Genomic DNA, 26,415 nt, shown 5'->3' with positions numbered 1-26,415 from the left:
GAGATTCACCACTCTCTGTGTGAAAAAAGTTTTTCTCATCTCGGTTTTAAAGGATTTCCCCCTTATCCTTAAGCTGTGACCCCTTCTCCTGGACTTCCCCAACATCGGGAACAATCTTCCTGCATCTAGCCTATCCAATCCCTTAAGAATTTTGTAAGTTTCTATAAGATCCCCTCTCAATCTCCTAAATTCTAGAGAGTATAAACCAAGTCTATCCAGTCTTTCTTCATAAGACAGTCCTGACATCCCAGGAATCAGTCTGGTGAACCTTCTCTGCACTCCCTCTATGGCAATAATGTCCTTCCTCAGATTTGGAGACCAAAACTGTACGCAATACTCCAGGTGTGGTCTCACCAAGACCCTGTACAACTGCAGTAGAACTTCCCTGCTCCTATACTCAAATCCTTTTGCTATGAAAGCTAACATACCATTCGCTTTCTTCACCAAGTGTTTTTGCCACCAAAATGGATAACCTCACATTTATCCACATTATGCTGCATCTGCCAAACATTTGCCCACTCACCCAGCCTATCCAAGTCACCTTGCAGTCTCCTAGCATCCTCCTCACAGCTAACACTGCCCCCCAGCTTCGTGTCATCCGCAAACTTGGAGATATTGCCTTCAATTCCCTCATCCAGATCATTAATATATATTGTAAATAGCTGGGGTCCCAGCACTGAGCCTTGCGGTACCCCACTAGTCACTGCCCGCCATTGTGAAAAAGACCCGTTTACTCCTACTCTTTGCTTCCTGTTTGCCAGCCAGTTCTCTATCCACATCAATATTGAACCCCCAATGCCGTGTGCTTTAAGTTTGTATACTAATCTCTTATGTGGGACCTTGTCGAAAGCCTTCTGGAAGTCCAGATACACCACATCCACTGGTTCTCCCCTATCCACGCTACTAGTTACATCCTCGAAAAATTCTATAAGATTCGTCAGACATGATTTACCTTTCGTAAATCCATGCTGACTTTGTCCAATGATTTCACCACTTTCCAAATGTGCTGCTATCCCATCTTTAATAACTGACTCTAGCAGTTTCTCCACTACCGATGTTAGACTAACTGGTCTGTAATTCCCCGTTTTCTCTCTCCCTCCCTTCTTAAAAAGTGGGGTTACGTTTGCTACCCGCCAATCCTCAGGAACTACTCCAGAATCTAAAGAGTTTTGAAAGATTATTACTAATGCATCCACTATTTCTGGAGCTACTTCCTTAAGTACTCTGGGATGCAGCCTGTCTGGCCCTGGGGATTTATCGGCCTTTAATCCATTCAATTTACCCAACACCACTTCCCGACTAACCTGGATTTCACTCAATTCCTCCAACTCCTTTGACCCGGGGTCCCCTGATATTTCCGGCAGATTATTTATGTCTTCCTTAGTGAAGGCGGAACCAAAGTAGTTTTTCAATTAGTCCGCCATATCCTTGTTATCACAGAGAGTGGTGAGTGTGTGGAATTCTCTGCCTCAGAGGGTGGTGGAGGCAGGTTCTCTGGATGCTTTCAAGAGAGAGCTAGATACGGCTCTTAAAAATAGCGGAATCAGGGGATAAGGGAAGAAGGTAGGAACGGGGTACTGATTGGGGATGATCAGCCATGATCACATTGAATGGCGGTGCTGGCTCGAAGGGCCGAATGGCCTACTCCTGCACCTATTGTCTATTGTTTATTGTCCCCAAGCTCCGACGTACCCACTACGTTCATTCTCCGTGCTTACCACGAGTTTGATATATTTTAAACTCAGGAGAGCTCTTGGAATGAACTTGTACCGTGGGACAGGGCTATTACTAATTTCACAGCTACGGTTGTAAACATTAAACGAGGTATAATTAAATGCTTGCAGCGCACAGCCTCTAGTCAGTCTCCTCAGCTGCCACATTGCTGCACTCTCTCCCCCCTCCCCCAATTCTCCTTCACATTCACTCAAGTACATCAGTTGTGTATCGAGGTTAAACCTGCTTCAGCAGACCCCACAGTGGCCCTCCTGCCACACCGGGGGGTCCTCCCTCCGCTCACCGAGCACAATCACATTTCAACAGAACTACTCCTGTGATGACACTATTCCCCCCCGGCCACTATCGGAGCCCCTGCCAGGTTCCACGCACGCCGTCTGATTGGGGATGACATTTCAGTCCGTTACTGAGGGAGAGAGCGCACTGTTAGAGGAGCTGCCGTTTGGATGACTTATTCAACCAAAGCCCCGCGTCGAGATAAAAGCTCTTGTGGAAACTAATATGAAATATCGTTGAATCATGATGACACAACTTCCTTGCTGGCTTTCTAGAAAAGGCAAACCTCGTTCCCATTGCCTGACACACCCTCAGGGCCCTGGAAACTATATTTTTCTCAGCAAATTTAATATTTCCTTTTGGGAATCCATGATTAAAACTAATTTTGGCAGCTGTTTGGGCAATAGACTTGTGAACATAGAAACGTGTATTAAATGATGCGGGGAATAGTTAGAGTGAATCTTTTACCCAGATGACAGTTATCAAGAACCTCTGAAATAGGTTCAAGGTGAATGGGGAAAGATTGAATAAGAACCTGAGGGGCAACCATCTCACACAGCAGGTGGTGGGTATTTCGAAGAAGCTGCCAGAGGGTGTAGTTGAGGCAAGTGAGAAACAATATTTCAAAGACGTTCATGGATTGGAAAGGTTTGGAGGGATTAGGCCCAAACACAGCCTGGTGAGACGAAGCTTCGAAGGGGCATGTTGGTCAGCATGAGTAGGTTGGGCTGAAGGGCCTGTTTCCGCGCAGGGTGACTCTGTGACCATAGCAACATGTTACGTAATGGGCAGATACGATGGTAATATTAAAGAAGCTTTCAGATAGGCAATAAAAAGACACAAAGTTTTTGAGTAACTTAATGGGTCAGGCAGCATGGGTCATCAGAACATGGATAGGTGATATTTCAGGTCGTGACCCTTTTTCAGATTAGTAGATAAGGCACGTGGATATGCAGGGAATGGGGGGGGGGGATATTGATCATTTGCAGGCAGATGAGGACAGTTTATCTTAACATTATGTCGGGCACGGACATGGTGGGCCGAAGGGCTTGCTCCTGTGCTGTTCTCTGCACAGTTTCCATGGCAGTGCTTCCCCTGGTGTGTGCACTGGTCTGGCGACAGTTCCGTTTATAGTCGTGTTTACCGAGGTACAGTGAAAAGCTCTTTGTTGCCCGTCACTGTCAAGATGTGCCCTTTAGTCTCATTCCTTCCATCTGTGGAAACAGCTCCTCTTTCACCCAAACACTTCCTGATTTTGACGAACAAATTTCCTCTCGGTGCTCCTCAGCTGCAAGGAGAATGATTTCTTCCTCCTCGGTCCACAAGCATGCTTGTAAATATTTCTGGCGGCTTCACATCCATCATATAACGTGGTCTCCACAATAGATTGCTCTCTGTATAATATACTTCCATATTACATCAGTGCCTTAATCACTAGCTGACATCATTAACGTATATAAAAAGCAATGGTTCTCGGGCTGAACCAGGGGAAACATCATTGATTGAATTGATTGTTTGAAGGATACAGCATGGAAACATGCCCTCCTGCCCACCGAGTCCACACCGACCATCGATAACACATTCACACTTGTTCTGTGTTGTCCCAATTTCTCATCCGCTCCCTACACACTAGGGGGGGCAATTTACAACTAATTTACAAACCTGCACATGTTTGGGATGTTTGAGGAAACAGAGCACCCGGAGGAAACCCTCGCGGTCACAGGGCGATACGTGCAAACTCCACACAGACAGCAAAGGAGGGTGGGATTGCAGCCGGTTTCTGGCGCTCTGAGGCAGCGGCTCTACCCGCTGCGCCAGCTCACCACTTCTCATTATGTACCATTTTGTCTCTTCCTCTTTTAATGTATGGACAGAGTTTTGTCGTCTGCCTGTTCATCCAGTGGTCTATCAGCCTCAGTCTCATGATATTCTCGTGCACATGATATTCTCTGCCCTCAAGAGGGCGGTGGAGGCCGATTCTCTGGATGCTTTCAAGAGAGAGCTAGATAGGGCTCTTAAAGATAGCGGAGTCAGGGGGTATGAGGAGAAGGGGGTGTGAGGGGGTATGAGGAGAAGGCAGGAACGGGGTACTGATTGGGGATGATCAGCCATGATCACATTGAATGGCTCGAAGGGCCGAATGGCCTACTCCTGCACCGATTGTCTATTGTCTAGTGCAGAAAGTGACATTGACATGAGAAGATCAGGCATGGTCACTGAGTGACTGAGAGAGGAGGTACCAGAGGCCAGACACAAGTTGCTGGGCCAACTCAGCGGGGCGGGCGAGCAGGCATCTCCACCCATTCCTTCTCCCCAGAGATGCTGCTTGCCCCGCTGAGTTGCTCCAGCATTTTGTGTCAACCCTCGATTTAAAACCAACATCTGCAGTTCTTTGCTGCACAGGTAGCCGAGGCTGATGGGCCTGCTCCGAGACCCCATGATGATGGCGTTGCCGTTCACCTTGAACCTCCACCTACCTGCGACGTGGAGTAACGTGTCGTTGACCACCTCCACCTTCAGGAATATCCTCCCCCTCCTCTCAGTGTGGTCGGTGCCGCACATGCTGGGGACATTGACCACGCACTTCTTGTGCACGTTCAGGTCGCAGGCTGCGGAGTGGAAAGACAAGGCACGATTCACAAACCGCCCTCACAACACAGCGGACCGCTCGCCGCGTCCAGACCGAGGGCTCGCCGTCTCCGCGCCGCATGACGCCCGTATATGGAATACTCAGCAGTGGGGTCGCAAACTTTCCCGCTCCAAAATAAAGGACAAAGGGTAAAAATACGGAACAAATTCCCAACGGCAATTCGTGGACCAACTCGGCCGTGGCTGGGTGATCGAGTTGGCCCAGGTGCGGGACTGCACACACAAAGCCCAGCCGGCGGGCCAGCTGAGGAGTTTTGTCCCGGGCGCTGGACTTAGCGGGCGAAGTTTAGCGCGACCCGGGGCAAAAACTCCTCAACTGGCCCGCCGGCTGGGGTTTGTGTTTAGCTGCACGCAAAGCCCGGCACCCCATCCAACTCATGAACCGATGATCAGCCATGAGAAGGAGGGGTGGTGGTGGTGTCAGCGGTAAGCGAAGGTCCGAAGGTCGGACAGCTGGCCGGGCTGCCGATCGACGGGACCACAGGCGAGGCACTGCTGCTGCTGTCCATGGGCTGCACTACGTTGGGACGGGTGAGGCGGGGCCGGAAGCAGCGCTCTGACCCGACAGTCCCCTCGACCCGAGTAGTTGAAGTCAAATACGGGATAAGGGCGGTCCCGTATGGGACAAACCAATTTAGCCCAATGTACGGGACGTCCAGGATAATACGGGACAGTTAGCAACCCTACTCAGCGGGGTCTTCAAGGAAAATAACCAGCGCTGAAAGCGGGAAGTGAAGAGGAATAAATATTTATTTAACAATAAGAGCACTGTGCTTTGGAGAGCAGAAAGATGCCACTTCCAGTCCCTTGGCTGAGCATAGAGTCATAGTGTCATACTGCATGGAAACAGGCCCTTCGGCCCAACTTGCCCATGCCGCCCAAGGTGCCCTATCCCACCGGCCCACGTTACAAGTATGCCTGCGTTCACATCCTTCTAATTATTGTGTCTAAGTAGCATGTGCAGTTTTGGTCTCCAAATTTGAGGAAGGACATTCTTGCTATTGAGGAGTGCAACGCAGGTTCACAAGGTTAATTCCAGGGATGGCGGGACTGTCATATGTTGATAAAATGGAGCGGCTGGCTTGTATACTCTGGAATTTAGGATGAGAGGGGATCATATTGAAACATGTAAGATTATTAGAGGATTATTTGAGGGAGTCCAGAACCAGGGGCCACAGTTTAAGAATAAGGGATAGGCCATTTAGAATGGAGATGAGGAAAAACCTTTTTATGCAGAGAGTTGTGAATCTGCGGAATTCTCTGCCTCAGAAGGCAGTGGAGGACAATTCTCTGGATGCTTTCTAGTGAGAGTTAGATAGAGCTCTGAAAGATAGCGGAGTCAAGGGGTATGGTGAGAAGGCAGGAACGGGGTACTGATTGTGGATGATCAGCCATGATCACATTGAATGGCGGTGCTGGCTCGAAGGGCCGAATGTCTTACTCCTGCACCTATTGTCTAATGGCTATTGTCTACAAATTGCCCCTTGTGTAGGGAAAAGTGGGATAACATCGAACTAGTGCTCGACACAAAATGCTGGAGTAATTCAGTGGGACAGGCAGTATCTCTGGAGAGAAGGGATGGGTGATGTTTCGGCTCGAGACCCTGCTTCAGGCTGAGAGTCAAGGGAGAGGGTTTTCCATGAGGTAAACTAAACAAAGGGCTGTGCGGGGAAGTCCATCTGAGTGTCTAAATGAGCGGCTTGGTTCACACCTCCCTCCCTCAGGCTCCACGAATGAAGCCAGACCGGGGAGGTACATTGCTGCAGACTCACACCTGTGACAAGCAGCTTACCTGGAGATTTACAACTCAATATATCCGTCTCATAACTTTCTGTGATCTAAACCTCTAACTTCATCACTGCAACATCATCCCCCGATGATGGATTTAATTTTCTCAGAGTGTACATGAGGAGGAGCGATCTGCACTGTTCCCACACACACACTGCTGAAGCATTCTTCATTCATGTCCTCACAGTCTCTCTGTCTGTCTCTGCATCCACGCACGCCACACTCTCCTTGTGCCTGTCTGTGTGTGTGCGCGCGTGTGTGTAAGTGTGTGCGCGCGTGTGTGTGTGTCTGTGAAAGTGTGTGTGTGTGCGCGTGTCTGTGTGTGTGCGTCGTTCATCTGTGTGTATGTGGTCTGTGTGTCTGTGTGTATGTGTGGGGTTTGAGTGTGTTGGGGAGGTCTGTGTGTGTGTGTGGGGGGGTCTGTGTGTGTGTGTGTGGGGGGGGGTCTGTGTGTGTGTGCTTGTGTGTGCATCTGTATGTGTGTGTGCGGGGTCTGTGTGTGTGTGTGGTCTATGTATGTGTCCCCTTGTGCTTGAGTGTGCGTGTGTGCAGTGTGTCTGAGTGCATGTAAGGCTGTATGTGTTTGCACGTGTGTGTGCGTGCGTGCGTGTCTATAGCTCTGTGTGCATTTGTCTCTGAATTACGTTTACATTTGGTCAAACACTGGCAGGAAACTTACTGTCACATTTCATCCCTTGGTGAATGAGGCCGTACAGCAGTGAGCCACAGTGGTCACAGAACGTCGGACTCCCATAAGTGTGGATTTTAAACTTGTGTTTGCTCCTTGGGTCCTGCAAACAAAAGCAGACAAATTGATTGATTCTGTTCTTTCGAGAAAAAAAAAGCTCCTCAGTGTTTGTTCCAGGGTGTTGTCACAAAGTGTGCACTGGGATCCCACATACCTGCCCCACACATCAGGTGGGGACACAGCAATAGACGATAGGTGCAGGAGTAGGACATTCGGCCCTGCGAGCCAGCACCGCCATTCAATGTGATCATGGCTGATCATCCCCAATCAGTACCCCGTTCCTGCCTTCTCCCCATATCCACTGACTCCGCTATTTTTAAGAGCCCTAACTAGTTCTCTCTTGAAAGCATCCAGAGACCTGCCTCCATTGCCCTCCGAGGCAGAGAATTCCACAGACTCACCACTGTTGGGTGAGTCCAGAACCAGGGGCCACAGTCTTAGAATAAAGGGGAGGTCATTTAAGACTGAGGTGAGAAAAAACTTTTTCACCCAGAGAGTTGTGAATTTATGGAATTCCCTGCCACAGAGGGCAGTGGAGGCCAAATCACTGGATGGATTTAAGAGAGAGTTAGAAAGAGCTCTAGGGGCTAGTGGAATCAAGGGATATGGGGAGAAGGCAGGCACGGGTTATTGATAGGGGACGATCAGCCATGTTCACAATGAATGGCGGTGCTGGCTCGAAGGGCCGAATGGCCTCCTCATCCACCTATTTTCTATGTTTCTATGACAGCTACCATCAAAAACACATTGGCTTGGCTGTACGTGCAAGATACGAACCAACATGCAATGTCTGCCAAATCATGTGTGGTTGTGTTAACAATGTTGAATGTCAAGGTCAGGTGGTCGGACTCTTACTCTTCGGAGATGATTGCATGTTAATATATAGAACATAGAAGAGCACACCAGGGGAACAGGCCCTTCGGCCCACAACGTCCGTGCCGAACACGATGCCAAGGTAAACTAATCTCTGCTGCCTGCACGTGATCCATATCCCCCCCATATCCATGTGCCCATCTGTTATATTTCCCCATTCCCGAAGGTTGCCTGTGCGTGCATTGGCTGCTTCACCAGCCGAGGGCTTGTGAATGGAATGAAACATTGGGCCGCGATCAGTCAAAATCCCTCCCTTAGGATGGGAGGGTCAGAGGTGAGGCGGTGAAGATGTCGTCCTAAGACTCTTTGCCGAGGAAGTCTTGCACGGTGCCCTTGGGTTGGGGAGACTGACCTGTGATGTCCACAACCATCTTTCTTTGCTCGTGGGTGCAAGATATTCATATAGAGGATGGCGAGTGCCTGGAACACACTGCCTGGTGGAGGCTGATACGTAGAACAGAGAACAGCATGGCACAGGAACAAGCCCTTTGGCCCACCACAATGTGCCAAACATGAAGCCAAATCCAAATCCTATCAGCCTGCACCTAATCTATACCTCTCCATATATGATGTAGCTATCCAAAAGTCTCGGAAATGCCATGATCATATCTATACGATATCACTATCTTCTGGATGGATATGTAGGGAATGGAAGGATGTGGATCACGTGCAGACAGAGGAGATTAGTTTAGCTTAACATCATGTTCGGCACAGACATTGTGGGCTGAAGGGCCTGTTCTGTGATGGATCGATGATATTAATGGAATTGAAGAATATGGGGTTCACCAGAAGGCTCACCAGCGTCTCTTCTTCCTAAGGAGACTAAAGAAGGTCCATCTGTCTCCTCAGATTCTGGTGAACTTCTACCGCTGCGCCAACGAGAGCATCCTTACCAACTGCATCACAGTGTGGTATGGCAACTGCTCCGTCTCCGACCGGAAAGCACTGCAGAGGGTGGTGAAAACTGCCCAACGCATCACCGGTTCCTCGCTCCCCTCCATTGAGTCTGTCCAGAGCAAGCGATGTCTGCGAGGGGCGCGCAGCATCGTCAAGGACTGTTCTCTCCCCAACCACAGACTGTTTACCCTCCTCCCATCCGGGAGGCGCTACAGGTCTCTCCGTTGCCGGACCAGCAGGTTCAGGAACAGCTTCTTCCCTGCGGTTGTTGCTCTACTTAACTCTGCACCTTGGTGATTGCCAGTCATTTCCCCCTCCCCCCCTCGGACACTCCTTCCCCCAGTGGCTGATCTCCCCCCCCCCCCCCCCCCCGGAAATTGCACTCCTGCTACTGTATATACATATATATATTTTACTGTTCCATTATTCTGTGTTCGCACTTCTGGGTGAGATGCTAACTGCATTTCGTTGTCTCTGTACTTGTACACGGCACAATGACAATAAAGTTTGAATCTGAATCTGTTCGTGCAAGAAAATGGTGTCGGGTTGGAGGTTCAGCCATGGTCATGTTGAACAGCAGACTAAGCTTATCCCAGGTCTCCTGGCAGAAACACGGTCTATATTTGGAATGAACTCCACAGCCGTTGCTGGATGAAGTCCACCCCTGCTGTTATATCCTGTTTCCTTACAGAATGTGTAGGAGAGAACTGCAGATGCTGGTTTAAATCGAAGATCGACACAAAATGCTGGAGTAACTCAGCGGGACAGGCAGCATCTCTGGAGAGAAGGAATGGGTGATGTTTCAGGGTCGAGACCCTTCTTCAGTCAGAAGTGCTGGAGTAACTCAACAGGCCAGGCAGCATCTCTAGAGGACGAGTCAGAAGAAGGGTCTTGACCCGAAACGTCACCCATTCCTTCTCCCCAGAGATGCTGTCTGTCCCGCTGAGTTACTCCAGCAATTTGTGTCGATCTTCTATTTCCTTACAGCCTGTGCTCTTGTTCCAGCTTTGTGAACTGGAAATGCAACTTCCAAAATTCGATGTTTCAGAAATGAACAAGTGAGAAAGAGGCACACTGTGACAGGTACACCACGCAGGTGACAGACGAACTGGAGACTCTAAATGCTGAGGCTTTGGAATAACTACACATCTTCATTACAAATACCATCTGTCCCAGCCTGAGTCAAGTTGTTATCTCATTTACATCATCAGTTGGCAAAAAAGTATTTGAAATGCAGAATAGTTGGATTTAGATGAAGAACTTGATTTAGACTGCTAACTAATTAAATCAAATTCATTCATGTTACCACACTGAAGCTTCTTGTGATGGAGACACTGGTGGTGGAGAGACAACAGACAACAGACAATAGGTGCAGGAGTAGGCCATTCGGCCCTTCGAGCCAGCACCGCCATTCAATGTGATCACGGCTGATCATCCCCAATCAGTACCCCGTTTCTGCCTTCTCCCCATATCCCCTGACTCCGCTATCTTTAAGAGCCCTATCTAGCTCTCTCTTGAAAGCATCCACACACTCACAACTCTCTGTGAGAAAAAGTGTTTCCTCATCTCCGTTCTAAATGGCTTACTCCTTATTCTTAAACTGTGGCCCCTGGTTCTGGACTCCCCCAACATCGGGAACTTGTTTCCTGCCTCTAGCATGTCCAAACCCTTAACAATCTTATATGTTTCAATAAGATCCCCTCTCATCCTTCTAAACTCCAGAGTGTACAAGCCCAGCTGCTTCATTCTCTCAGCATATGACAGTCCCGCCATCCCGGGAATTAACCTTGTAAACCTACACTGCACTCCCTCAATAGCAAGAATGTCCTTCCTCAAATTAGGGGACCAAAACTGCACACAATACTCCAGGCCGAGAGTCCTATTGAGCGTGGAACATTCTCCTGATTGTGATAGCGCTGTCTGACTCAAAGCAGTTGGGTTCTTCTTTGGGATTGTACTTTTGTCTCCATGCCTTTCACCCTGTCGCCGCGTTGCCATGGCGACAAACTATTATTGATGGCAAAAAAAACTTGAGCTGTCAGTGTGTTAATTGCCCTATTATTCTGCTAGTGCAATGGTAAATTAAAGGAAAATATTAACATAACAACACAGTCTAAAGCGCAGCCCCTGCACCTGATGCTGTGAATTCTAAAGGTTTGTAGAAGCCTTTGGGATGGAGGCCAAAGTGATTTACTGCCTCTGCTCGTTCCTTATTTCCTTTCCCCTTTCGAGTTCCATTATTTTCTCTCTGATGTCAAGATGAAAGTCTAACGGCGAAGTCGTGATCTGAGTAATTGGGCAATTGCTTCATGTTTCACATCCAATGCTGTTGCCCATTCAAAGCAGGCCTCAGCAGTGAGTGTTACCATAGTTCGTGATTTAACATAGAACGCAGGACAGTGCAGGACAGACGCAGAATGCTGGAGTAACTCAGCGTGTTTCGACCAGAAACGTCGACAATTCCTTTTCTCCAGAGATGCTGCCTCACCCGCTGAGTTACTCCAGCATTTTGTGTCTACCTTCCATTTTACCAGCATCTCCAGTTCTTTCTTGCACAGAACAGTACGGCGCAGAAACAGGCCATTCAGCCCACAATATCCGTGCCGCACATGATGCAAAGTTAAACTTCAGTTCAGTTTAGTTTATTGTCACGTGTACCGAGTTACAGAGAAAAACTCCTCTGCCTGCACGTCATCCATATCCATCCATTTTCTGCATATATATCCATCTTAAACACCACTATGTTATCTGCCTCCACCGCCACCAAGTTTATCAAAATAGTAGGTGCAAAATGCTGGAGTAACTCATCGGGTGAGGCAACATCTCTGGAGAGAAGGAATGGCCGACATTTTGGGTCGAGACCTTTCTTCAGTCTGAAGAAGGGTCGAGACCTGAAACGTCGCCCATTCCCTTCCCTCCAGAGATGCTGCCTCACCCGCTGAGTTACTCCAGCATTTTGTGTCTCCCACCAATCATTATGGTCTATTTCAGAATTCTCAGAATTTCATACACTTCCATCAGGTCTCCTCTCAGCCTCTGATGCTCCAGAGGTAGACACAAACAAAGTGCTGGAGTGGCCCTGGAGCCGGGACAATGCTGCAAACTGTCATGGTGGCAAACATTACTCTTTGTTAGTGACTGTCCCGGGCATGCTAAATCAGTGGGATTTTATTTTTTTAAGGGTTACGTCATGGTCCCTGGATAATAACATTACATCTCGGTACAGCAGGCCGTGCCAGATGCTCTGAGCCAGTGTGCGCTCAGGTTCAGTGGTGGAAAAACCATACCAAGCAATCGTGGAATATTTTCAAGTCTTTAAGATATTGTCACTTACTCCACCCATCAGCCCATAGGTGTATCCACCTATCACTCGCCAGGCTTTATCCTGCCTCACCACCTCTCTTTTCCTGCTTTTTCTCCCCCCCCCACTAGTCAATCTGGAGAAGGGTCTCAAACTCAAACATCACCAGTCCTTTCCCTCAGAAGATGTTGTCTGAGCTCCTGAGTTCCTCCATCACTTTGTTTAAGAAGGAACTGCAGATGCTGGAAAATCGAAGGTACACAAAAATGCTGGAGAAACTCAGCGGGTGCAGCAGCATCTATGGAGCGAAGGAAATAGGCAACGTTTCGGGCATTTTTGTGTATCCTCCATCACTTTGTTGTTTGCTCAAGATTCCTTTCATGTGTCTCCAGATCTCTGCTCCACTGCAAACTCTCTCCCGTAAAGTTGTTCCCCTCTCTCTCACTGCTCCCCCGGAGATTCCCGCTGCTTTCCAGCCGTTCACTTGCCAGGCGTTGTCTTGCCCCACGCACTCCTCCCTTCCACAGTTCTCCTCCCCACTACAAGCAGTTGAAGAAGTCGCCCTAAACATCACTTGTCCATTCCCTCCCACAGATGCTGCCTCAATGCTGAGTTCTTCCAGTACTTTGTGTTTTTTCCTCAAGATCCCAGCATCTAGTCTGTGGTGCTTCCATAGAAACATAGAAAATAGGTGCAGGAGTAGGCCATTCGGCCCATCGAGCCACCACAGCCATTTAATATGATCATGGCTGTTCATCTAAAATCAGTACCCTGTTCCTGCTTTCTCCCCATATCCCTTGATTCCGTTAGCCCTAAGAGCTAGATCTGACTCTCTCTTGAAAGCATTCAGTGAATCGGCCTCCACTGCCTTCTGTGGCAGAGAATTACACAGATTCACAACTCTCTAGGTGAAAAGGTTTTTCCTCATCTCAGTCCTAAATGGCCTACCCCTTACTCTTAAACTGTGACCCCTGGTTCTGGACTCCCCCAACTTCGAGAAAATGTTTTCTGCATCTAGCCTGTCCAATCCCTTAAGAATTTTAAATGTTTCTATAACATCCCCTCTCATCGTTCTAAATTCCAGTGAATATAAGTCCAGTCGATCCATTCTTTCATCATATGTCAGTCCCGCCATCCCGGGAATTAACCTGGTGAACCTACGCTACACTCCTTCAATAGCAAGAATGTCCTTCCTCAGATTAGGAGACCAAAATTGCACACAATACTCCAGGTGCGGTCTCACAAGGGCCCTGTACAACTGCAGTAGGTCCTCCTTGCTCCTAAACTCAAATCCTCTCGCTACGAAGGCCAACATGCCATTAGCTTTCTTCACTGCCTGCTGTACGTGCATGCTTACTTTCAGTGACTGTTGTACAAGCACACCCAGGTCTTGTTGCACTTCCCCTTTTCCTAATCTGACACCATTCAGATAATAATCTGCCTTCCTGTTCTTGCCACCAAAGTGGATGACCTCACATTTATCCACCTCCAACACTCTGTAGAGGGGAGCAGAGTCCACCATGGCGTGGTCTGCTGGCCAAGGACGGCAGATTTACTTTCCTGAAGAGTATTAGTGAACCAGATGCATGATGACGGCAGTCTGTGGTTCATGGTCACTATCACTGAATTATTTTTACTCTAGATTTGCTTAATTACTTACATTTAAATCCCCCAGCTGTCATAGCAGGTTACGAACACATAAAACATGGAACAGTATTCGGACACTCAGACCATGAAGTCTTCCATTCGATCATGGCGGGTCTATTTTTCGCTCTCAACCCCATTCTCCTGCCTTCTCCCCGTAATATTTGACGCCATTGTAAGTAAGTTTATTGGCCAAGTATTCACATACAAGGAATTTGCCTTGGTGCTCCGCCCACAAGTAACAACATGACATACAGTGACAGTTACGAATTACTCCGAAAACACTAAACATTAATAATAATAAGACATTAATGATAAAACACCATTGATCAAGCATGTGAACCAACAAAATACCAGATCAGAGGGAGGTTACAGATTTTTGGCTGTTGAGTAGAGCAACTACTCGTGGATAAAAACTGTTTTTATGTCTGGCTGTGGCAGCTTTGACAGTCCGGAGTCGCCTTCCAGAGGGAAGTGATTCAAAGAGTTTGTGGCCAGGGTGAGAGGGGTCAGAGGTGATCTTGCCCGCTCGCTTCCTGGCCCTTGCAGTGTACAGTTCATCAATGGAAGGAAAGTTGCAGCCAATAACCTTCTCAGCTGATTGGACGATTTGCTGCAGCCTCCGGATGTCGTGCTTGGTGGCTGAGCCAAACCAGACCATGATGGGGAAGGTGAGAACAGACTCTACGATGGCCGTGTAGAATTGGACCATCATTGCCTGTGGCAGATTGTGCTTCCTCAGCTGCCGTAGGAAGTACATCCTCTGTTGTGCCTTTTTGTTGCATCTCTGAGCTAATTGACCAAGCTTGTGTAAACACAGAAAACAGGTGCAGGAGGAGGCCATTTGGCCCTTCGAGTCAGCACCGCCATTCATTGTGATCATGGCTGATCGTCCCCTATCAATAACCCTATCAATCATGCCTGCCTTCTCCCCATATCCCTTGACGAGCTCTATCTAACTCTCTCTTAAATCCATCCAGTGACTTGGCCTCCACCGCCCACTGTGGCAGGGAATTCCATAAATTCACAACTCTCTGGGTGAAAACGTTTTTTCTCACCTCAGTCTTAAATGACCTCCCCTTTATTCCTTCGCTCCATTGATGCTGCCTCACCCGCTGAGTTTCTCCAGCATTTTTGTCTAATGGATATATATATATCTCCTTATTAAACCGTGCCATCAACCTTTTGGTCTGAGATGATTGGGGCGGGATTCCTTGCCACATTTACACGCATGTTGCTCTCGAGTGGGGTCTGCTGATTGTCACTCACATGTGTTTGGACAAGGTGCTGGATCCTTGCCTCGGTTTAATAACAGAACAGAAATCACTTACTGTTTAACAACTAGTCCTTTGTTAAACACCAGTGAATTATTAAAAGCAAATGAAAAAGCAAGCAACACCACTGAATAATTCATGGCAGAGGGAGTGCAAGTGACTGCCTCCTTCTCACTGTCTGTCACTTCAGTCAGTGGCTGTGTTAGCTGTGCCTCTGACAGCTGTCACTCCCACCCACTCACAGCCCCTCTCCTCCAATCTCTGCTCCTCTCCAGAGAATAGATTGCTTGAAAACCAGCTGTTTATGAAGGAACTGCAGATGCTGGAAAATCGAAGGTAGACAAAGGTGCTGTAGAAACTCAGCGGATACAGCAGCATCTATGGAGCGAAGGGTGCTCCAGATTTCCCCCACATCGCAAAGACGTGCAGGTTTGTAGGTTAATTGGGCCCTATGTAAATTGCTCCTAATGTGTAGGGAGTGGATGAGAAAGTGGGATAAGGTAGTACTAGCGCAAACGGGTGATCGATGGTCGGCCTGGACTCTCTGGGCTGAAGGGCCTGTTTCCATGCTGCCCCTATCAATCTCAGATTCCTTGGCTCTCCAATGTCTGCTCCTGCTCACTGCCCATGGATAAGAGGGGTGTGAGAGGCAGAAGAAAAGGAGGAAAGAGAGAGAAGAAGAAAAGGGCGTTCCTTTAGGAAGGAGATGAGGAGGAATTTCTTTAGTCAGAAGGTGGGGAATCTGTGGAATTCTTTGCCACAAAAGGCTGTGGAGGCCAAGTCAATGGATTTTTTAAGGCAGAGATTGATAGATTTTTGATTAATAAGGGTGTCATGGGTGATAGGGAGAAGACAGGAGAATAGGGATGAGAGGTTAAGATAGATCAGCCATGACCAAATGGCAGAGTAGACTTGACGGGCCGAATGGCCTAATTCTACTACTATAACTTGTGAACTTGTGACCATGACTTCCTGACCCTTATACTCAAAGGACACTCTTTTAGAAAGGAGGTGAGGAGGAACTTCTTTTGTCAGAGGGTAGTTAAACTGTGGAACTCATTGCCACAGAGGCCTGTGGAGGCCAAGTCAGTGGATATTTTTAAGGCAGAGATGGACAAATTCTTGATTAGAACGGGTGTCAAGGGTTGTGGGGAGAAAGCAGGAAATGGGATTAGGAGGCAGAGATCAGCATGATTGAATGGCGGAGTAGACTCGATGGGCTGAATGGCCTAATGGGGCTGATTCAAGAGTTCTCCCGAGTTTCCCCTGATTCGAACTCGGAGAATTTACGGTAATGGCCGCTCGTAGGTACTCGGGGCTCTCGTGGACATTTATCAACATGTTGAAAAATCTTCACGAGTCTTCACGCGCTTACCGCGTTTCCCGAATACCTGCCGTTAGCGTTACGAGCCGCTAAGAGACGTCCCCAAACTTCAACGTACCCGTTACGTACATTCTACGTGCTTACCACGTGTTTGATTTTTTTTTTAAACTGGGGAAGAGCTCTTGAATTAGCTCGTACAGTGGGACAGGCCTATAATTCTACTCCTATAACTTGTGAAATTGTGAACATGATTTCCTGACCCTTAAGCTCCAAGCCCCGACCAACTTGAAGACCGAGTTCCTGAGCAAACATGGATGGTCAGTAAATAATGACATTGTCGTAAACATTTACTACATCGGCGCCTTTTTTTTACAATGAAGTTGTATTTACTCGACATCTTTACACTGCAATACTCATCCAGCCACTGGCCAGATCCTGCCTGAACATGAATCATATCTCAGGCATCTGGGAGGGGCGCAATGGAATTCTCTAGAAAAAAACCAGGAAGGAGTATTTCAGTTTGGTGGAGAGAAGATAGAAGGTTAAGAAAACAGGTTCTGTTTTAAGATTAAGGGTTTGTACATAGATACATAGAAAATAGGCGCAGGAGTAGGCCATTCGGCCCTTCAATGTGATCATGGCTGATCATCCACAATCAGTACCCCGTTCCTGCCATCTCCCCATATCCCTTGATTCCGCTAGCCTCTTTTGAGAGCATCCAGTGAATCGGCCTCTACTGCCTTCTGAGGCAGAGAATTCCACTGATTGGGGATGATCAGCCATGATAACCTTGAATGGCGGTGCTGGCTCGAAGGGCCGAATGGCCTGCTCCTGCACCTATTGTCTATTGTGTAATCGGAGGAAACCCATGCAGTCCCAGGGAGAACGTGCAAACTCCACAGAGACAGCACCCGAGGTCGGGGTTGAATCTGGGTCTCAGGCGCTGTGGGGGCAGCAGCTCTACCCGCTGCGCCACTTCTACTGATTGCTGGTGGAGACAAAGTGGGCCGAATCGATCAGTCAATCTCAGACAAGGCAGGGTTCTGTGCTTCAGTGTGAAGCTTCATCAGTTCCAGCACAGATCGCAGTGTAAGATGCAGGAGGAGAGCCAAGCCCGACAGCCAGATCTGACAAGACTGCAATGCTGAATAATACACGACGGCTCGAACACTCCGAACTAATTACTTGCACATCCCCTTCCCAGGAGGACAACTAAGGCAAACAGTCACAACTTTGGCCAGGAAACTTTGTACTAACTGGTTGGGACAGACGGTGCAGGAGTTGGACACTGGGGACTGATTGCATGGCTCTAACGATCAGCTGCCTCTTCTAGCGCTCCCTGACTCTCAGCATCGATGTGCTTCTCCTGTCCTCGCCTGCCTGCTTTCATTAACGGACCGTTGTTGTTCTTGCTCCAAACAGAAAAATCCTAACGCTGGGCACAAGGGATGGCAAGGATAACTGGATGCCTGGCATCAGTAGCTGGGTGGCAATGCCCTGAGGCTGAGCACTGCCAGGCACAGTATGATTATTGGCAACACATCCCTTCGTGACAGCGCCAGCGGTTCAGTTCATCTTGTGTTGCAGGGTCAGGCTTCACAACCCAAGAGGTCCATGCTTACACGTGGACAAAAGTGCTGGAGAAGCTAAGCGGGTGCAGCAGCATCTATGGAGCGAAGGAAATAAGCAACGTTTCGGGCTGAAACCCTTCATGCTCACATTTATGTTCGACACACGCCTTCAGTGAACCCACATCCATGCCCTCGAGTATTTGAGATTCCTATCGTGGGAATAAGGTTCTGACTGTCTACCCTATCCATGCCCCTCATAATATCATACACTTGTACCCTGTCTCCCCTCCAATCTGAGTCATCTTGCAATCTCTCCCCGTAAAGCAGAGTCGGCAACCTACGGCCCCCGGGCCAAATGCGGCCCGTAACCCGAAATCATCTGGCTAGCAGGCGGATTTGTTCACCTTAATCATCCGGCCCGCCGAGAAGCGGCGAACGCGGCCGAGCTCTGGCTGTACCGCATCCTGCGCAAAGCCGCCGGCACGGCCGCGCACCTTCTGCGAACACATTTAAGAAAGAACCACAGATGCTGGAAAAATCGAAGGTAGACATAAATGCTGGAGAAACTCAGCGGGTGAGACTCGCAAGGATCGCACGAGGCTGCCTCACCCGCTGAGTTTCTCCAGCATTTTTGTCTACCTTCTGTGAACACGTGGTTTGATGCCTGCCATCCGGGGCGGGAGGGGGGTTGCGATCCATGTGTACGCGTGATAGATGTGGCCCGCCATTCGCTCACAGACATGCGTCCCGGCCCCTATGCAGAACAAGGTTGCTGACCCCTGCTGTAAAGATTAGGAGGACGCACCACTCTATCTGGGCCATGAGTTCATCCATCTTGTTTAAGGGCTCCTAAAGATAGCGGAGTCAGGGGACATGGGGAGAAGGCAGGAACGGGGTACTGATTGGGGATGATCAGCCGTAATCACATTGAATGGTGGTGCTGGCTCGAAGGGCCAAATGGCCTACTCCTGCACCTAATGGGACCAGTGTAGATGGGGCATCTTGGTCAGCATCTACAAGTTTACCCAAAGGGCCTGTTTCCGTGCTGTATGTCTGTAAACGCTGTGTGCATTCAGACTAACATCCTTAACTTTTATCGTTTTAGTATTTCCCTAGGTCAGACTTTAATTGGAATTATACTGTGTCATCAGGGAGCGTTAAAGCCAAGAGGCTTTGGCTCAAGGCCATTTTGTTGGCACAATACCGACAGAATCCCTTCAAGACCTGCTAAATAAAATATCTGCACATTTGTCAGGAAGGGGAGGGGGAGTTAACTTGGGGTGTGGGGGTGGGGGGCTGGGAGAGAGGGAAGGAATTAGTGGAGTGTAGAAGAGAGAGAGAGATTAGATGGGGCAGAGAGGAGAGATTTGGTTGAAAGGATTGAACCGGATTTTGATCACTGAAGAAGGGTCTCGACCCGAAACATCGCCCACTCCTTCTCTCCAGAGATGCTGCCTGTCCCGCTGAGTTACTCAAGCATTTTGTGTCTACCTTCGATTTAAACCAGCATCTGCAGTTCTTTCCTACACATTTGATCCGGATTATATTTATCAGACAGCAACGGCTTCCTCTCCTATTTCTGCCTTCTGTCAGTCAGATGGAAATAATTGAGGAGCGGTTATTTTTGGCGAGTCAGAATGTTGAATGCAGATGGAGCAAGTTGGAGCCACACATACAGGGTACGTGGTCTCCCAAGGAAGACTTATTTTATTTATTCTGTAACCCTTAGGCAAGACCCAAAGCAAAGCATCATCTGCAAGTTGGCAGATGGAAAAACCTACAGATCAATTTGTTGCTACATTCACCTCGGTCTTGCAAGCACTGACGGCTCTCCGCTTCCACAGGAGAAGCTGTTCTTCAGACCACTCACCAACTGCATCCGAGTCTCCACACAAAGATAGACACAAAGTGCTGGAGTAACTCAGCGGGACAGGCAGCATCGCTGGAGAAAAGGAATAGGCGACATTTTGGGTTGAGACACTTCAGTCTCCTTGCGTTTGAGGCAGCTGAGATTGCGTAACAGCCTCCAGGCGCTGTAGCCAGTTCAATGTGCTGATGTCGAGCGCCGTGAGGTCTACCCCTCCACCAGCGGAGAGCGCAGTCGAAAATAACGTGCTGCTGCGCTGTTTGCTGGTCTGCACCACACACGCAGGCTGCTGATGAATGCAGCCCCCAGCGATGCATGTTGGCCTTGAACCGGCCGACCCCTGCACGGAGCTGGTTCAGGGTGAGCCACTCTTTGCCGGGCAGGTCCGAGCCGGGTGGGGCCGTGGTGTTCGGTGCAACAGTGAATTGCGGAGGTCGAGAAGTCACTTCAGTCTGAGAAAGGTCTCAACCCAAAACATCACCTATTCCTTTTCTGCTGCCTGTCCTGCTGAGTTACTCCAGCACTTTGTGCCTATATTTGGTGTAAACTAGCATCTGTAGTTCCTTCCTACACATGGCTTTGTACACGGCTGCTTGTGTCGTACTAACTTGATAGACTTTCTTTGAGCAGGTGACAGTGCTGATTGATGATGTTGTCCACATGGATTTTAGTGCGGCATTTGATTAATTCCCAGGAATTCTCGAGAGCTGTCAGGGAATTGTGTGCTGAATGAATGGGGGCGACCACCTGACCAATGGGCACTGATTACCACAGGACACCAAGTATCCATAGAAATAAATCTGCAGATGGAATCGTTGGTGGGGATGCTGGTCTGTGTGATGGTCTGGACACCAGCCAGAGCATCTGCACACAATGGTGTCTGTCTTGTCGCTTCTTGTGCGTGGTGGTGGAAAGATTGGTGGAAACTGGGCCGCGATGTGAACGATCTTTCCTTGACCCCCGTCTCTGGAACTGGTGCGTTACAATGCTGAGATCTATATTCTGCACTCTGCATCTGCCCCTTTGCTCTGCCTGTCGTACTTGATTGTGTTGGCGTAGTTTTATCTAATCTGTCCGCACAGCATGCAAAACAGAGCTTCTTACTGTACCTCGACACACACAAGAGGCAATGGCTCGCCGGGTGAGCTGAACACTGCCGTTGCCGAAAGATGCCTCAGGCCAACCTCGTTTACCAGCAGCAGGAACGAACGACTGTTCCAGAAAATCTTGTCTAAATCCTCCTGGGACTGAGCGATCTCAAAGCCGTCTCACCGATTACCTAATTCAGCAGAAAAGTCTTCTCTTTTGAAGTTGTAAATGCCCTTAAGCCAACAGGTTCACGAGATTGATCCCTGGGATGGTGGGACTGTCATATGAGGAAAGATTGAAAAGACTAGGCTTGTATTCACTGGAGTTTAGAAGGATGAGGGTGGATCTTATAGAAACATATAAAATTATGAAAGGATTGGACAAGCTAGATGCAGGAAAAATGTTCCCAATATTGGGCGAGTCCAGAACCAGGGGCCACAGTCTTAGAATAAAGGGGAGGCCATTTAAGACTGAGGTGAGAAAACAACTTTTTCACCCAGAGAGTTGTGAATTTGTGGAATTCCCTGCCACAGAGGGCAGTGGAGGCCAAATCACTGGATGGATTTTAGAGAGTTAGATAGAGCTCTATGGGCTAGTGGAGTCAAGGGACATGGGGAGAAAGCAGGCACGGGTTACTGATTGGGGACGATCAGCCATGATCACAATGAATGGCGGTGCTGGCTTAAAGGACCAAATGGCCTCCTCCTGCACCTATTTTCTATGTTTCTATGTAACAGTACGTCAGATTACTGGCTCCAAAAGGCGGCACAGTGGGCCTCACAGCGCCAGAGACCCATGTTCCACCCTGACTACAGGTGCTGTCTGTGCGGAGTTTGCACGTTCTCCCTGTGACCGCTAGCGTTTTTTCCGGGTGCTCCGGTTTCCTCCCACTTCCCAAAGACGTAAGGATTTTGTAGGTTGTGGGAAAGAACTGCAGATGCTGGTTTAAACCGTAGACACAAGATGCTGGAGTAACTCAGCTGGATAGGCAGCATCTCTGGAGAGAATGAATGAGTGACATTTCTGGTCGTGACCCTTCTTCAGATCAGACTGAAGGGTCTCGACCCGAAATGTCACCCATTCCTTCTCTCCAGACATGTTGCCTGTCCCGATGAGTTACTCCAGCACTTTGTCTCCATCTGGGGTCTATACGTTAGCTGGCTTCTGTAAGAATGAGAATGTAGATAGAACCAGTGTGCAGGTGATCATTGGTGGGTGCCGACTCGATGAGCTGAACGGCCTGTTTCCACGCTGTACCTCTAAACAAAACAAGAATGGAGACGGAAGGAACTGCAGAATCTTGAGGAACTCAGTGGGTCAGGCAGCAACCGAGAGAAATGGACTGTGAACGTTTGGGGTTGGGATCCTGCCACAGCTGGATTGGAGTCCGTGAGAGCATAATACAGACAGTGCCACAGCTGAATTGGAGCACCACCAGGTTACAGGCAGTGCCACAGCTGGATGTGAATGCACAAGACCTTTACAGGCACTGGCACAGCTGGATTGAGGCACAACCAGGTTAAAGGCACTGGCACAGCTGGATTGGGGCACAACCAGGTTACAGGCACTGGCACAGCTGGATTGGGGCACATGAGTCCACGTCACAGGCACAGCTGGATGGTTGCTGGCAGCTCTTCCTTCATCTGTTCTTCCCTCCCCACCCACTCGGGGCGGGCGTGGAACTCCCCTTCCCACCAATCACACTCTCCCTTGAATTGGCCATTTGCCACGTGGCAGTATCGGTGCGGCTGTGTGCCGATGTGAGCACTGCCACCGGGGATCCAGCTGTTCCAGTGCGCTGGGCTCGCTGAATGACAAGCGAGGCGCTTCCTTGCCGATTCACGTCCTATTTACAGATCCCTCAGCCCATGAACGTAGCGCAAAGAGTTAAAATGAGTGGTGTTGTGGAATGTTGCTTCACATAATTACAGCTTCCGCGAATAGATCTGGCGTTTCTTGCGAATGGAAACACCTGCCGGCTTCACTAGAATCTCCTCGAAACACAAGATACTAATCGCTCGCTCCGACACACTGATGCTTCAGTTTAGTTTCGGGGACAGGCGCATCAGCCCACACTGACCATCGATCACCCTAGTCCACACGGGTTCTATGTTAGCCCACTTTCACATCCACTCCCTACACATCAGAAGGCCAATTAACCTACAAACCCGCACGTCTTTAGGATGTGGGAGGAAAACTCCAGGGATGCTGCCTGGCTGGCAGAGTTACTCCAGCACTTGGTGTCTTTTTTGTGTGTGTAATCCGGCACCTGCAGTTCCTTGTGCTCTCAATGATAAGTGGTAGCGTGGACATCTGACGTCATGACCAGCCCTTCCTGGAGAGCCTCAAGTCACTGTATACTTTAGGTTGAAAAGTGCTTACATGTTATAAAGTTATTTTTACTGTTCACACTCACTGCAAAACCCCACGTCAAGCCTTCATGAAACATGGTTCTTGGCAAGGGAGATCAGTCCTTAACGTGACAGATTATACGCAGGCTTGCACACGTTGATACTTGGATAATACTTTTCACAGCCCCCTCCAGAATCCAATGTGCCATGGGTTGGTTGTAACAGTGGGCACTGTGCCTCTTTCTTCTTCTAACAAGGAGCTTTTATTACAAATTCACAGTTTACAATAGGTGCTGGCTCGAAGGGCCAAATGGCCTACTCCTGCACCTATTGTCTATTGTCTATTATCCACGACGCATGGGGCCCACAGGGCGACCACTGTTCACAGAAGGCCTCCAGAGTCCCCATGGACACTGCGAGTTCCCTCTCTAGGGACACGCGGGCACGGATGTAGGGCTGGAAGAGGGGGCAGGCAGTCAACGGTGGGTGGAACCCTCCACTGCCCGCTGCCTGGAGCCCTGAAAGGTCATCTTGACCGCTCCCAGGAGACTCCTGTTTCTCAGTGCAATGTTACAGAGGCCAATGTACCTGCGGCCAGTGTGTCCGGGAACAACAGTGGCGGCACGGTGATGTAGCGATAGAGTTACTGTCTCAGTGCCAGAGACCCGGGTTCGATCCTGACTGCGTCTGCTGTACTGTACGGAGTTTGTATGTTCTCCCCATTTTAAACATAGAAAACAGGTGCAGGAGTAGGTCATTCGGTCCTTCGAGCCAGAACCGCCATTCAATATGATCGTGGCTGATCATCCAAAATCAGTACCCCGTTCCTGCTTTTTCCCCCCATGCTCCTTGATTCTGTTAGCCCTAAGAGCTAAGTCTAACTCTCTTTTGAATACATCCAGTGAACTGGCCTCCACTGCCTTCTGTGGCAGAGAGTTCCACAGTTTTCTCCGGGTGCTCCGGTTTCTACGCACACTCCAAAGACGTACAGGTTTGTAGGCTAAGCAGCTCAGTAAAATTGTAAATTGTCCTTAGTGCGTGTAGGATAGTGTTCGTGTACGGGGATCGCTGATCAGCGTGGACTAGGTGGGCTGAAGGGCCCGTTTCTGTACTGTATCCATAAACTAACTTGTGGACAGTGTGTGTGAGTACAATGTTACAGAGGCCAGTGTAACTGAGGGCAGTGCAGCCCAGACCACTGTGATGCTGCAAATGTGGCCGTCTGTACTTCAAAAGGTCACGCGTCATCTCAAATATCTTTATCAACTTGTCAGATTGCAAAATATGCAATATTAAATTAATCGCTCTTAACAAGTTTCCTAGACAAAGCCCACACCAGTGACATGGGGAAGAGAGCACTGGGCTGTTTTGAAGTGTTTGGTTGGGGTTGTAAACACTGCACTAGGACAAGCCATAAACTGGAATTGCAGGGGAAATTAAGTGTTTATTTTGAGTGAGTCATTTGAACATATTTCATTTTGTAACAGTGGGGATAGGCCATGTTGTTAGAAAGCCCAGGAACTTGGTGTAAGAACATACACATACACACACCCTGACACACATCCAGATACCCCCACACACACAGAGACACACACACACAGATAACCCCCCCCCACACACATACACACAAACACCCTCACACACCCAGATACCCACACCAGACCCAGATACACACTCACACCCTGACACACACACACACACACACTCACACACACACACCCAGACACACACACACACCCAGACACACACACACACACACACACACACAGACACACACCCAGACACACCCAGACACACACACACCCAGACACACACACACACACACACACACACACACACACACACACACACACACACACACCCAGACACACACACACACACACACACACACACACAGACACACACACACACCCAGACACACACACACACACACACCCAGACACACACACCCAGACACACACACCCAGACACACACACCCAGACACACACACACACACACACCCTGACACTCTCTGGACGTGAGCTGCACTGTTCACAAACGTCCACCACTCCCACTCGCTGCAGTGGCACTGCTGGCTGCACAAACCCCGGGCCACTGCGGGGGACTCCCAGATAACCAGCGCTCCTGCTCTTCCCCGAGCGGGGCCGAGAGACAGAGGGGGGCCAACCCAGCCGCTCCCCACCCAAACCTCACCCCCTCCCCACCCACTAAACTCACTGCAATTTAGAAGGATGAGAGGATATCTTGCAGTAGAAACATATAAAATTCTTAAAGGATTGAACAAGCTAAATGCAGGAAAAATGTTCCCAATGTTGGGGGAGTCCAGAACCAGGGGTCACAGTTTAAGAATAAGGGGTATGCCATTCAGGACTGAGATGGGGAAAAACCTTTTCACCCACAGAGTTGTGAATCCGTGGAATTCTCTGCCACAGAAGACAGTGGAGGCCAATTCAATGGATGTTTTCAAGAGCGAGTTAGATTTAGCTCTTAGGGCTAAAGGTAATTAAGCGATATGGGGAAAAGGCCGGAACGGGGTGCTGATTTAGGATGATCAGCCATGATCATATTGAATGGTGGTGCTGGCTCGAAGAGCCGAATGGTCTACTCTGCACCTATTTTTCTGTTTCTAATCCTGAAGGGCCTGTCCCACTTACGCAACTACTCATGACCATACAGCCGTCACGAGTTGACATGTCGCGGGATGAGGCCTGTTTTGTCGTGAGTAGTCGCTCAAAGAGTGGTACCTTTTTCTGGGCGCCGCTGGATTTTCAACATGTTGAAAAATGTCGGTGACCTGCTGTGATTATGACAGGTGCCGGCAAGTCGCCGAAAAAATTGTGTAAGTGGGACAGGCCCTTGACACTCTTTGCTGCAATGGGACAGAAGTTTAGGGGCAACATGAGGGGGAACTTCTTTACTCAGAGAGTGGTAGCTGTGTGAAATGTGCTTCCAGTGGAAGTGGTGGAGGCAGGTTCGATTTTTTCATTTAAAAATAAATTGGATAGGTATATGGACGGGAAAGGAATGG

General features: G+C 49.0%; 1 protein-coding gene and 1 long non-coding RNA gene across 6 annotated transcripts in view; one reads left to right on the top strand and one right to left on the bottom strand.

Annotated features, from left to right (window-relative positions):
* Window positions 1-26,415, bottom strand: part of prkca (protein kinase C alpha) — a 180,802-nt gene that overhangs the window by 76,948 nt on the left and 77,439 nt on the right. For all 5 annotated transcript variants that reach the window (XM_033044134.1, XM_033044136.1, XM_033044135.1 and 2 more), the window contains exons 4-5: window positions 7,127-7,238; window positions 4,488-4,619 (exon numbers count right to left, since the gene is read on the bottom strand). In XM_033044134.1, coding sequence (XP_032900025.1) covers window positions 4,488-4,619; window positions 7,127-7,238 — 244 coding nt within the window. The remainder of the gene's footprint in view (window positions 1-4,487; window positions 4,620-7,126; window positions 7,239-26,415) is intronic.
* LOC116987868 lies at window positions 7,294-22,248 on the top strand. The gene is made up of 3 exons (XR_004415819.1): window positions 7,294-7,305; window positions 10,688-10,690; window positions 22,220-22,248. It is a non-coding gene; the product is annotated as an uncharacterized LOC116987868 (long non-coding RNA).

Source organism: Amblyraja radiata, chromosome 26 (assembly GCF_010909765.2).
Source record: "Amblyraja radiata isolate CabotCenter1 chromosome 26, sAmbRad1.1.pri, whole genome shotgun sequence".
Lineage (NCBI taxonomy): Eukaryota > Metazoa > Chordata > Chondrichthyes > Rajiformes > Rajidae > Amblyraja > Amblyraja radiata.
This window is presented reverse-complemented; position numbering and strand designations above follow the sequence as displayed.